Raw genomic sequence first — 12,832 nt, forward strand, 5'->3', positions numbered from 1 at the left:
ACACATCACTACATGTAGGGAATTATTTCTAAAGTATTGTTTTGGTTGCTGGGCCAGCAGGAGGGGTTACAGAAGGAAAAGCAAAGAATTTGGAAGACTGGCTGGGTGGCAATGGCAAACACTTTTAATCTCAGCACTGGGAGGCAGCCAGGAGGATCTTTTTAAGTTCGAGGCCAGCCTGGTCTACAGAAGTGAGATCCAGGATAGGCACCACAACTACACAGAGAAACTCTGTCTTGAAAAACCAAAAACCAAAAAAACAAAAAAACCAAAACCAAAACCAACCAACCAACCAACAAACAAAAAAAAAAAAAAAAAAAAAAAAAAGAGAGAGAGGGGGGGGGGGGGAAGAGAGAAATAAAAACAGTTACCAGATAGTTCCTATGAATCTGGTTCATCTGGGCCTGACTGCTTTTCTAAGTCAGGACTTGGAAAGGTGTTAATTATTGCTTTGTCTTCTCTTCTGACTTCTTCTTTTATACTGGCTGGAGTCTAAGTATGCTTTGGGCTTTCTCTTTTTCTAAAGCTCTCACTACCCACCACCCACCGCCATGTGGGTGGCTAACACCAAGAATACAGTTTTAAAACATTTAATCTAATTTTAAAACTAGTACTTCAGAGAAAACAGAAACAAATCTTTAAGTCCTTATACCAAAACTTACTTCGGTTTGAAGAGCCAGTTCCACTTGGTTGTGATAGGAATCTAAGAGTTCTTCAACAGGGTGTCTGAAATGAAAAACAGGCATTTCTTTAAATCACAGTTGTTGTTTTGATCACAGAAAATAACTATATTCACACCCCAAACAAAGCTAGAAAATCTACAAATGAACGCTTTAAATGCTATACCTTGTCATGACTTCTTTATAAGGTTTTTCTATTTGATACAAGTATTTGTTTAAATCCACAGGTGCTTCATCATCTTCTGCCTAAATAAACACATACACACATGTTAAAGAATAATCAAACAATAATTCTTTGGTCATTCTATGAAATTAAGTATAGTTAAATAGATGATGAAATCTTTAGACTAATTTTTGAGAACTGGAGATAGAATGCTATCTAAACCACTTTTATTTATTTGTTTGTTTGTTTGTTTGTTTGTTTATTGAGCTGAGAATCAAACCCAGGGCCTTGTGCTTGCTAGGCAGGCGCTCTTCAACTAAGCTAAATCCCCAACCCTAAACCACTATTTATAATTGACTCAAAAAGTTAGTCAATAGTAAGAAAAATTCATTTTAATTGCTTTAAATGTTTCATTATTTGGGGCTGGAGAGATGGCTCAGAGATTAAGATACTTGCTGTTGTTGCAGAGGGCCTGGGTTTGCTTCCTAGGACCCACATGGTGGCTCACAATCATCTGTAATTCCAGTTCCAAGGGATCTGATATCTAGTTCCAGCTTCTATGAACACTAAGTATTCATGAGGTTCACATACATACACACAGGCAAACATTTAAATAAATTTTTAAATGCTCCATTATTTATTTATTTCTGGCACACACAGAGGCCAGAAGTCAATGTCATATGTTTTCCTCTGTTGCTCTCCAGTTTATGTTCTGAGAGAAGAAAAGCTCTCTCACTGAACTTTGAGCTAATCCAATGGCTATAGTGCCTGTTCAGCCAACTTGGGATCTGTCAGTGTTTTTCTCCCTAGTGCTGGGATTATGGAAATGCTCTATCATACTCAGCTATTTACAGGTACTGGGGACCCCAACTCAAGCTCTCAATCACTTTATCCATTGAGCTATTGCCAACTCCCCCCACCTCACCCCCAACCTCTTTAATTTTAAAGAGGGTTTTATGTAGCGCAAACTGGCCTTGAACTCTTGTCCTTCTGTCTCTTCGCTGGGTTATAGAAGCATACCATCACATCTGACTAAAACTTCTACTTTTAAAGTTTATACATATGGGGGTTTTGTCTGCATGTGCATCTGTGCATCATATGTGTGTCTGGTGATGTCAGAGGTCAGAAGAGGGTGTCAGATCCCCTAGAACTGAAGTTACAGATGATTGTGGGCCTATCATGTGGATACAGGGAATCAAATCTAGGTCCTCTGGAAGAACAATCAGTATGCTTTTAACCCCAGAGTCCTCTACCCATCCACAAACTCCTGTTTTACAGCGCTAACAATATGGCTCAGAGGGTAAAGGCCCTGAAGCCTAATGATCCAAGTTCTGTCCTTGGGACTAAGATGGTATAAAGAACCAACTCTCACAAGTTGTCTTCTGACCTAAATGCATACATACCGGGTATACTTGAGCACACAAAAACACACACAAACATACGTAATAAATTTCTTAAAAAATGGAAAAGACAAATGTTCCTCAATCTAGTTTATGATGAACAAATAAAGCAAAACCTAAACTTGGCCAGATAATGTACACTGTAATCCAGGGATGGCAGCAAGTCTTAGGTCAGTATGGTCTATATTAGGAACCCCAGGCTAGCCAGAGCTATGTACAAGATCCTGTCTCAAATAATCAATGGGGTTGGGTATAAACTAGGGTGGGACCAGATGGAAACAAGATCATTTGAATTTCTGCTTTTTTTTCCCCTCAGTAAGTTCTGTCCCATTCTCTGCTCACCACCAATGAAAACAGCACTAGTCTTTCCTACATTCCACATTATGCAAACATATTCAAGAGAAACCAAAAACCCTTATTTAGTATTCAATACCCCTTTCTTCTTTGTTCCTCTTAATTAACCCTCAAATTTTCACTCTTGTGTAAGACCATTAAATAAAAGACTTGGGCAGGCAGTTCTTCTGTTACTGCCCTTGGCGGCTGCACTCTTTCAGTGAACTAGGTAAACTTAGCTTTTTCTTTAAAAAAAAAAAAAGAAAGAAAGAAAAGAAAGAAAGAAAAGAGAGAGAAAGAAAGAAGGAAAGGAAGGAAAGGAAGGAAAAGACGGAAAGGAAGGAAGGAAGGAAGGAAGGAAGGAAGGAAGGAAGGAAGGAAGGAAAAACCAAGGGCTAAGAATGTAGCAAAGTTAGTAGAATGACTGGCACAAAGTCCTCAGCTCAGTCTCCAGCAATGCATAAAACTGGTTGTCATGATGGCACAAGGTGATCCTTAGCTATATAATAAGTTTAAAGCCAATGTGAGATACAGGAGACTATCTCCTTCTCATAAAAAAAAAAAAAAAAAGACAAACTTCCGTTCTTTCATTTTGCTTTTCCAAATCTAGATCTAGATCTGAGAAAGAATTGTGCTACCTCAACTTCCATGACTAAAGATCTTCTGAGAAGATTCCTTCTAGAAACAACAAAGATATCAACCCAGCCCAGTGCAGGAAAGAATGGGAAACATACAGACTGAAATCTCTCAACTCAGAATTATTCCGATTCACTAAATGCAATTTATACACACTTACTGTTCGAGCCAGATTCTGGCACATTGCACTGAAGGTCAAGAGCTGTAGTTTAATCTCTGTGTCCCATTTTCGACAATTTTGAATATGTTCATGACTTCCAAGGCAATGATTACTGTTAAAATACATTAATTATCCATTGGTATTATTCTGTTCAAATCACAAGTTATAGACATAAAAGTAAAACACAAATTGCATCTGTATGAAAAATTGAAGAAAATGGTGAAACACATTATTTTTAAGTCAACTGTGAACATTTTAGACAGAAATTTTTCTATGTGAGTCAGTGAAGATGAAAGAGGCAGATAAGAGTATAAAGCCTAGATCTTTAAAAGAATTAGACTAATTATAAGCTATAGCAAATTATTAAAGTTCATGTAATGATTATTTCAGGCAAATAAAAGACAGTAACAGTGACTCTGTGTGTATGCACACGCACATGTATAGTAACTGCATGCTGCAAAGAAGAATGGAATCTATAAATGTGACTACTGACTTTTTAGAAGGTTATTTTATTTCCCTTTTAGCCAACTGACTACAACTTTTAGCATATGAAGCTACTAAACTTAAGAGAATATCATACCTTTCTTACTTCTGAAATCCCATCATTATTTAGAGTCAGCATATCTCAACACTAGTTTCAACAATAGGACCAAATATATTTCTTACATTTTATAAATAAATGAATTTAGGGACAGGGTTTTACTATGTAGCTCTGGCTGGCCTGGAACTCACAGAAATCCACCTAGGAGCCTCTGCCTCCCAAGTGCTGGGATTAAAGGCATGTGACACCATGATGGCATCCAAAAATATTTTCAGATTATAAATCTAAATTGAAAAAAATTCTAATTTAAAGCATTAAGAATAAAATTTTCAAAGACACCATTCAGTAGTCATAGTAAATAAACTTACTTCTGTAGAATCTCCTCTTGACCACAAACTTTCAGAACGTAGCTGCCAACATCCACTTGATTCAAGTCATCGTGTACCCAGCAAAGGGCTTGCATGATAACTATTTCTACAGTAGAACTCACTGAAAGAGAGTGAGCTGTCATTTTCATTTTGCTGACCTCTAAATATTACTTATAATCTAAGAGAAGACTGTATAACAGAAATAAAATGCATATCCAATTGTAGGTCACATATATCACTTTAAATTCTCTCTCTGAGACAGGGTCTCACTATATAGCTCTGGCTAGCCTGGAACTTACTATGTAGACCACACTGGCTTCAAACTCACAGAGGGCCTAGTAAGAAGGCTCAGCAGTTAAGAGCACTGGCTGCTCTTCCAAAGAACTCAGGCTCAATTCCCAGCACCCACATGACAATTCCCAACCAGCTGTAACTCTAGTTCCAGGGGATCTGATGCCTTCTTCTGGCCTCAAGGGCACTAGGCATGCAAAATGGTGAACAGATACATAGGCAAAACATTTATACACATTAAAAAGGAAAGAAAAAAAAAGAAAAAGACAGAGATCCACCTGCCTCTGCTTCTTGCCCAAGTATTGGGATTAAAGGTCTGCATCACCACACTTGGCCATTTAAATTTCTTCTATTAGCCACACTGAAAACAGTCAGAGAAAGAGGCTAATTTTGGAAATAAGCTCTAAGGAAAAGATGTGTGTGAGTGTGTGTGTGTGTGTGTGTGTGTGTGTGTGTGTGTGTGTGTGTAGGGGGGCAGGTTTTGATATAGCCCAGGCTGGCCCAGAACTCACTATAAAGCAGAGGATGAACTTGAACTTTGGATACTTCTGTTTCTGCATCCCAAGGGCTGGGATTACATGTGTGTACCATTATACCTAGTTTATGTGATGCTGAGAATTAAACCTATCTCATGGATTTGAGAGAAGCACTCTACCAATTAATCTATAACTCCACCCTTGCAAAGCTAATTTTAGTAATATATTTTATTTAGTCCAATATATCAAGAATATTAGTTTAGAGGCAGGAGGATCATGAGTTTAGTACAGCTTGGGCTACATAACAAGACTATCTTAAACAATAAATAAACTATGTAGATATGATTTTAGCATTATCAGTATTTATTTACACTGTTACTTACTTTTTTAGCCTAAGGCTCTGAACTCGTGTGTATTCTGGATCTACAGCATTTAACAATACAGATGAGCCATATTTCAAGGGCTCCACAGCCTCTATTAACTGTTAGGCAGTGAAGGCCTAAACAAAGAAAGTTATATCCTGTGGTGGTTTGAATAGGAATGGCACCCAAAGACTCATGTGTTTAATTACTTGACCCATAGGGAGTGCCACTATTTTTGTTTTGTTTTGTTTTGTTTGAGACAGGGTTTCTCTACATGAAGCCTTTGCTATCCTGTAACTCATCTTGTAGACTAGGCTAACCTCAAACTTACAGAGATCTTCCTTCTCACTGCCCCCAGTGCTGGGATTAAAGGTGTGAACCACCATGGCCCTCAGGACTGGCACTACTAGGAGGTGTGGCCTTGTTGGAGTAAGTATGCCACTGTGGAGGTAGGCTTTGAGATATTATATGCTCAAGCTACACTTAGTGTGGCACACAGTCTCTTCCTATTGCCTGTGGATCAAGATGTAGAACTCTCAGCTCCTTCTCCAGGACCATGTCTGCCCACACACTGCTGGTGTTATCCATTTTTTATTATCTACAGTGACTACCCTTTAAGCAGTGGCTGTCCTAATCAGAGACTGCAACACTACTGCTACCAGCAGTGGTTTGGCTGCAGGGGCCACAACCTGAGGAGACTCTGTTCTCTCAGGCACCCACTCATTCAAAGCTACTAAGGGAAACTTTAAATCTAAAGAACTCACGATTCAATGGTGAAATTCGGCTCACTCAGAGAGGCTAAATAGCAAGCAGCTAAACTTCTCCCTTTGCTGGCGACTTCCAAAAAAAACCCAGTGTCCTTCTCCCAGCAGCCACTTAAAAAAACCTGTGCTCCAGGCGGTGGGGGCGCACGCCTTTAATCCCAGCACTGGGGAGGCAGAGGCAGGCGGATCTCTGTGAGTTCGAGGCCAGCCTGGGCTCCAAAGCGAGTTCCAAGAAAGGCGCAAAGCTACACAGAGAAACCCTGTCTCAAAAAACAAAAAACAAAAAACAAACAAACAAAAAAATCAGGAAAAAAAATCTTGCTATACATGGTTTTTCCTTACCACTTCCTGTTAGCTACTTGCTGACTCAGCCTCCTGCTTGCAGGTTAATTTTATTTAATCAAACACATCTTTGAATTGTTAACAAAAGCTGTAGGAAAAAAAATGCAACGCACTTTAAAATAATATTCCCCAACACACTGCCATGTTTCCTGTCATGACAATAATGGACTAAACCTCTGAACTGTAAGCTAGCCCCAATTAAATGCTTACCTTTTTTTTTTTTTTTTTGAGACAGGGTTTCTCTGTGTGGCTTTGGAGCCTTTCCTGGAACTCATTCTGTAGCCCAGGCTGGCCTCAAACCCATAGAGGCTCACCTGCCTCTGCCTCTCGAGTGCTGGGATTAAAGGGGTGCGCCACTACTGCCCAGCTAAATGCTTTCCTTTATAAGAGTTCATGGCAATAGAAACCCTAAGACATACCCATATTACAGATTCCTTTAATAGGGCAGTACCTGGCAGTACCTAGAGAGCAGTGTCTTAAAACAAACTAAAAGGAAAAAAGAATTACTACTACAGGTATTTGTATAGTGAATTTTCCAATGAAGAACAAAAACAAAGCAAATAAGTAGGCAGTCTTACTCTTGGGCAAAGGTGAGCCACTAATATGAAATGAACAGAAAATTTGAGCTTCCATTTTTTTCTTAGATATATTTATTTTGAAGTGTACGGCTATTTTGCTGGCATGTATGTATGTGCACTACTTGCATGCCAGGTGCCAGCAGAGGTCAGAAGAGAGTGTAAAATCACCTGGAACTGGAGTTGAAGCCACATTTCAAGGGCTCCACAGCCTCCATGAGCTCTGTTTGACAGTGAGCAACCATGTGGGTGCTGAAAATTGAACCCAGGTCTTCTGAAAGAGCAGCAAGTGCTCATAACCACTGAGCCAACTCTGCAGCCCCAAATAAAAGTTTTTAAATAATCTATCTGACACTGTAACTCAGGCTGGTCTTGAAATCATAGCAAGACATGGCTCAGTCTCTACATGTTGGGATTACAGGCATGAGGCACCAACTGGGCAGTCTGTCCAACTTTTAAAAGATAAGCCTGATGTTAAAGTAATTGAAAACTGGTGACTTGGTATCAAAGGCTTTTATGTACTAAAATATGTAACCCAGTTCTATTTTGAATAGACCCAAAACAAATAAAAAACATATAATCTGATCATATATAATCTATACTTCAATTTTTACTCATGCTTTATTTCAAAGCACCTGTTGACTCTTGAAAAATTTAATATTCTTATCATATACCAAATTTAAATGACTTAAAAGGAGTGAGTTTTCCTTTAGAAATTAAAGCATGTATATAACAGTATAGCTGACTAACATTTTGGTTCAGATTTACATTTTTTTCAAAGCGTTTTCCAAAAGTACAAAACCCAGAAGACATTTAAATATTGGACACACTGCTAGTTACAACCATTAAAGGAAACAAAAAAGGCTTCAGTTTTAGGCTAAATTACTAGGGATAAGAAATTTACTCAACTATTCAAGTCCCACTTAAATAATATACTTTTTAAAACTAAAACAAAGCCAATGTTAAAACAACAATAACAAAAACATCAAAGCCCCAAAATAACAACAACAGTAACAGAGCCTGCTACAGACATCCAGGACAAGATCTAGAAGGGATATTTACCCACACTTGGAAGAGAAAACTAACACCAAAGGGAGAACTACCTTCCCTGAAGAGATTAAGATGTGATCTAGAGGTTCCTGTCATTGACAGCTCTCTGTAAGAAAGCACTTCGGGGACTGGGGATTTAGCTCAGAGGTAGAGCACTTGCTGGCAAGTGCAAGGCCCTGGGTTTGGTCCTCAGCTCTGGGTGGGGGGAGCACTTTTCTTGCCATAAAAACAGAGGAAAGTATTATAATTAGCTTTCATAGCTAATGCTTTTGGGCCTTAGCTAAGTACCAATTTATTATACTCAGAGAAATAGTCCTACTGTGACCTGATTCACTTAACCAGAAAACTTCCCAAATGACTGCAAATGTTTTTAACTGATACCTTATGATAACAAATTTGGTTTATGAAGAGAAAGTATATACTGACATTTGAAGCATATTCTTCCCAAAGCAACTTACCATCACATGTAAAAGTAACTGGTAGTTGAAATCCTTCAATTTCAATGGAGACCTTCACACTGGCATTTTCTCCACACATGCTTCTTTGCACTGTGACTGGACTTAACAAATAGCCTGGATTTGTACAGTGATCAGAATATGGAAATTTGGTCTTCAATCTGTTCACAAGAAAGAAGATATTTAATACCTTTTTGTTGTTGTTGTTTTTAAAGCTGCATTTGAGAGCCCTGAACAAGGCTTTACATGCTTTCAGCTACTCAATTTTGTATCTCTGTCCAACTCCAGAGCAGCTTGTAAGAATGGCAATGAATGAACTCCTGTTAAAACTCCAAAGAGCAGCATGTGCCTTTTAAATGAAGGGGAACCAAGGAAAAAGAGATTAACTTAGTGCCAGGATATCTTTGGTAACACTGTCAACAAGATCTAGGCATTCCAGAGATGGCTGGCATCAAATGAGGTTCTCTGCTTTAGATTCTTAGCCTCCACAATGCAATTACATAAAGTGGTCTGTCTGTTTTAAATGAATTATTGATGATACAAAAATTGTAACTAAAAATTTTAAACACCAGAGGAATAAAAAGTTTCTATCTTTTCAAAGTATTTTTTTCTTTTTCTTTCTTTCTTTTTTTGAGCTGAGGATTGAACCCAGGGCCTTGCGGTTGCTAGGCAAGCGTTCTACCACTGAGCTAAATCCCCAACCCTCAAAGTCTTTTTTTTCTAAGCAGGACTTTTTTTCCCCCTATAAACATTGTTGTGGTTATAAGAAAAGGAAAAATAGAAAATGAGTTTTCATAGAGCTACAAGGCCTTTACAGTGCTACAAGGGTACCTTAAAAATTAGGGGTCAAGCTGGGCATGGCAGCGCAAATCTTTAATCCCAGCACTCGAGAGGCAGAGGCTGGCAGATCTCTCCGAGTTCCAGGACAGCCAGGGCTACACAGATAAACCCTCTCTTCTTAAAAAAACAAACAAAACAAAACAACAACAACAATAAAAAAAAAGAAAAGAAAAGAAAAGCTGGGGTCACATGCTAAGGTATTCATAGGAACAACACAGTTAGATGTGTAAATACATGCATGTAGTATGTGGCTCATCTCCAGATATGACTGCCATTATGAGGAAGGAGCCAGTAAAACGGCTCGGTGTGTGCCAGTGCTTGCCACCAAGCCTGAAAAATCCGAGTCCATCCCTGGGACTCACTCCTGCCAGGTGTCCTCTGACCTTCACACATTTGTCATGGTATGTCCACCAAACATAGCTCACACTCATGCACACACACATAAGCACAACACAACAAACAAATAAACCCAATAAACATTTTTAAGAAAGGGTAGATTTAATACTGTCAACTTTACAGGCCCCAGTAACTGCCTTTTCCTGGAGGCTGATAAAAGATTCCAGTGCCCTCACCTCATCTGTTTTTCTTTTTTCCTTACCTTTTTTGCAGTGCTGGGGATTGAACCCAAGGCCTCATACATGCTAGGCACACAGGCCGTTACCACTAAGCTATATATTTAGCAAACATCTGTTTTTCATGAGGCCTTAAATGGAATGCATGCTAGAAATACCAACTATATGCTTCTATGGATATTAAACTATTCAAGGAATACATACAGACTAAAACATTTTGAGATGACAAGAGCAAATTCAATAGTCAATATAAAACCTGTAAGGCAGACTACCTGAATTTGATCCTTGCTTTTATTATTTATTAGCTGTGTAAATACAGTTAAGTTACTGATATTCTCTTGCTTCAGAGTAATATGACCATTTATTTCCCCGAGTTGTCATAAGAACATGTAAAATAAGTTTATAAACCACTTAGTGCCTACTACATAACAAATACTGTAAATGTCTTATAAAATAAATGAATCAGTGAAAGAATAAATGTGGTTTCTACATTGTGATCTTAGAAGACATGTACACAGGATCTAATATTAAAAAGATAAAATAAAGAACAGGAGAGATGACTCATGGTTAAAAGTCTATACTGTTCTTGCAGAGAACCCAAGTTTGATTTCTAACACCTATGTCAGATGGCTCACAATTACCTATAACTCCAGCTCTAGGAGAACCAAAGTCTATGGCCTTTTCTGGAACCAGTACTCACATGTACATAACTACATATAAACTATATACACGAAATTTACAAATAATTCTTTTAAAAAGATGAAATGTGTTCAAAGTGATATAAGCTGAATTGATATTGGAACTTTATCTTCACATATGGACACTGTAGGATATTTAGTTGGTGCCAACCTTATCCCTATTATTTCACACATACTTGGCATTATACTGTGTAGTGGGTAGTCTCTCTACCCATGACCTTGGGCTATCTGGCTTGATAGAGGTGGTGCTTCTTGCCTGCCTACATGACCTCTTAAAAGGGGAAGAGGGAGGGGGTTGGCTCTTGGACATGGAAGGCTTCCTGTTCGGCAACCTGGTCCAGAGCTTTCCCCCATCTTTCCCTGGGAGACAAGAGGCAATCGTGTCTCTTCATTTTGTATCTCCATTTCATCCCTTAATAAATAAGTTTTCTTCCCAGAAATCATGGATTTCTCTTTTTTTTTTGAGCTGAGGATCGAACCCAGGGCCTTGCGCTTGCTAGGCAAGCACTCTACCACTGAACTAAATCCCAACCCAGATTTCTCAAATATGTACTGTTTACTGAAAATCATGAAGTAAAGCTGGACTTTTACTCTCAGCACTCAGAAGGCAGAGGCAGGCAGATCTCTGGTTTGAGGCTGGTCTACCAAGAGAGTTCTAGGTCAGCATGGCTACACAGTGAGATCTTGTCTCAAAAAATAAATTAAGAAATAGAACTCATAAGAGAAATATATCTAACCATATAGTTAACCAATCTGAGAACTGACTGAGAATGGAGGGTTGGCAGTTCAACATCATGCTTAATTCTACAGCAAGTTTAAGATGAGATTGGACTGCAGGAGACAGTGCCTAATAAATAATTATTAATTCAAAGATGAATTAATCTCTGAAAACATGTGGAATGTCATGGAATTAAGATACTATGGGGAGAAAGGGTATGCTCAATGTTATTTGCTTATATGACATTGCTACAATGAAATTTTTTCTGTATAACATCCCCTAATAATAAAAAATTATATGGTATGAGATGGGAACCACATACAAAGAAAATGTAGGCATAAAATATAGTTTCTCGTTTTATGTTAGAGAATCATAGAGGAAACAGTATTAACCACAGGCCTGGGCTGGAGCTTGGTGCTAGACTCCATACCTAGTGCCCTAGGTTTAATCTTCAGTATTTCAAAACAAGCCTACTACATCAACATTCTTTAAAATTTTTTTTCTCTAGACCACTATTAGATTTCGTAAGTTTTATCGAGAAAAAGAAACAAATATAATGAAAGGCAGCCCCAAGTTAAAGTAAAACACCTTCACTAGTTCAATTTTTAATTTCATTGATATAAAAAAAAAAAAGCTCAGGCCTAGAACTGGCACTGGATTGTTAAAACTGCTATACTGTAATTTCAGCTGTAAGCACACACAGCATCTTAATAGTCTGATGCTGATTTCACAGCTGAATCAAAATGATGGCATGGATAATTTTTAGAAGACTTTTAAAAAGCACAAACTAGGTACTACAGATGTAGCTTGGCGGCTGTGTACATGCTGGGTTCAATCCCCCAAAGGGTCACACATTGTAGAAAATTATAAATGAGGCCATCCTGGGCTACAAAGCCCGTTTCTGTCTCAAAAGGGGAGTGGGGAAGAAAGCCAAGAAGCCACTTGAGGAACATATGTACGTACTGAGTCTCCATGGTTCCAGGGCAAAAAGAAAAATTCCTGGAACGTGGCTTTAGAAACCTCTGTTCTGAAAGTTGCTGCAAGTACACTATGTATTACTGGAAGTCAGAGAATAAGAACTCATTTTCTATTTGGTCCATCTGGAGTTACATGTTAAATAAGACACTGAGTATAAATATGTATACATGTAAATAAATACAGCAACATCCTTATTCAGTTGTAGTTACTGTCCTGTCAACTATGGTCTGAAAATACTTCCAGTAAGCAAAAAGAAAAAATCTTGACCCAATAAGGGAAGAAAAAAAAATCATGTGCTCAGGCTGCTAAGACTGATGGTAGGTTACTGCTGTCACTTATGAATTACTTTTTTTTTTAAACCTAAAAAAATTTAATATGAAGGGGCTGGAGAGTTGGCTCAGTGTGGGGCATTTACCCACCAACCCCACAG

General features: G+C 38.4%; 1 protein-coding gene across 1 annotated transcript in view; it reads right to left on the reverse strand.

The window, feature by feature from the left end:
- Positions 1-12,832, reverse strand: part of Pik3c2a (phosphatidylinositol-4-phosphate 3-kinase catalytic subunit type 2 alpha) — a 114,739-nt gene that overhangs the window by 48,005 nt on the left and 53,902 nt on the right. Inside the window, exons 4-8 of the mRNA XM_036190197.1 lie at positions 8,600-8,757; positions 4,282-4,402; positions 3,373-3,484; positions 847-926; positions 663-726 (exon numbers count right to left, since the gene is read on the reverse strand). Coding sequence (XP_036046090.1) covers positions 663-726; positions 847-926; positions 3,373-3,484; positions 4,282-4,402; positions 8,600-8,757 — 535 coding nt within the window. The remainder of the gene's footprint in view (positions 1-662; positions 727-846; positions 927-3,372; positions 3,485-4,281; positions 4,403-8,599; positions 8,758-12,832) is intronic.

This window comes from Onychomys torridus, chromosome 1 (assembly GCF_903995425.1).
Source record: "Onychomys torridus chromosome 1, mOncTor1.1, whole genome shotgun sequence".
In the NCBI taxonomy this organism is placed as follows: domain Eukaryota; kingdom Metazoa; phylum Chordata; class Mammalia; order Rodentia; family Cricetidae; genus Onychomys; species Onychomys torridus.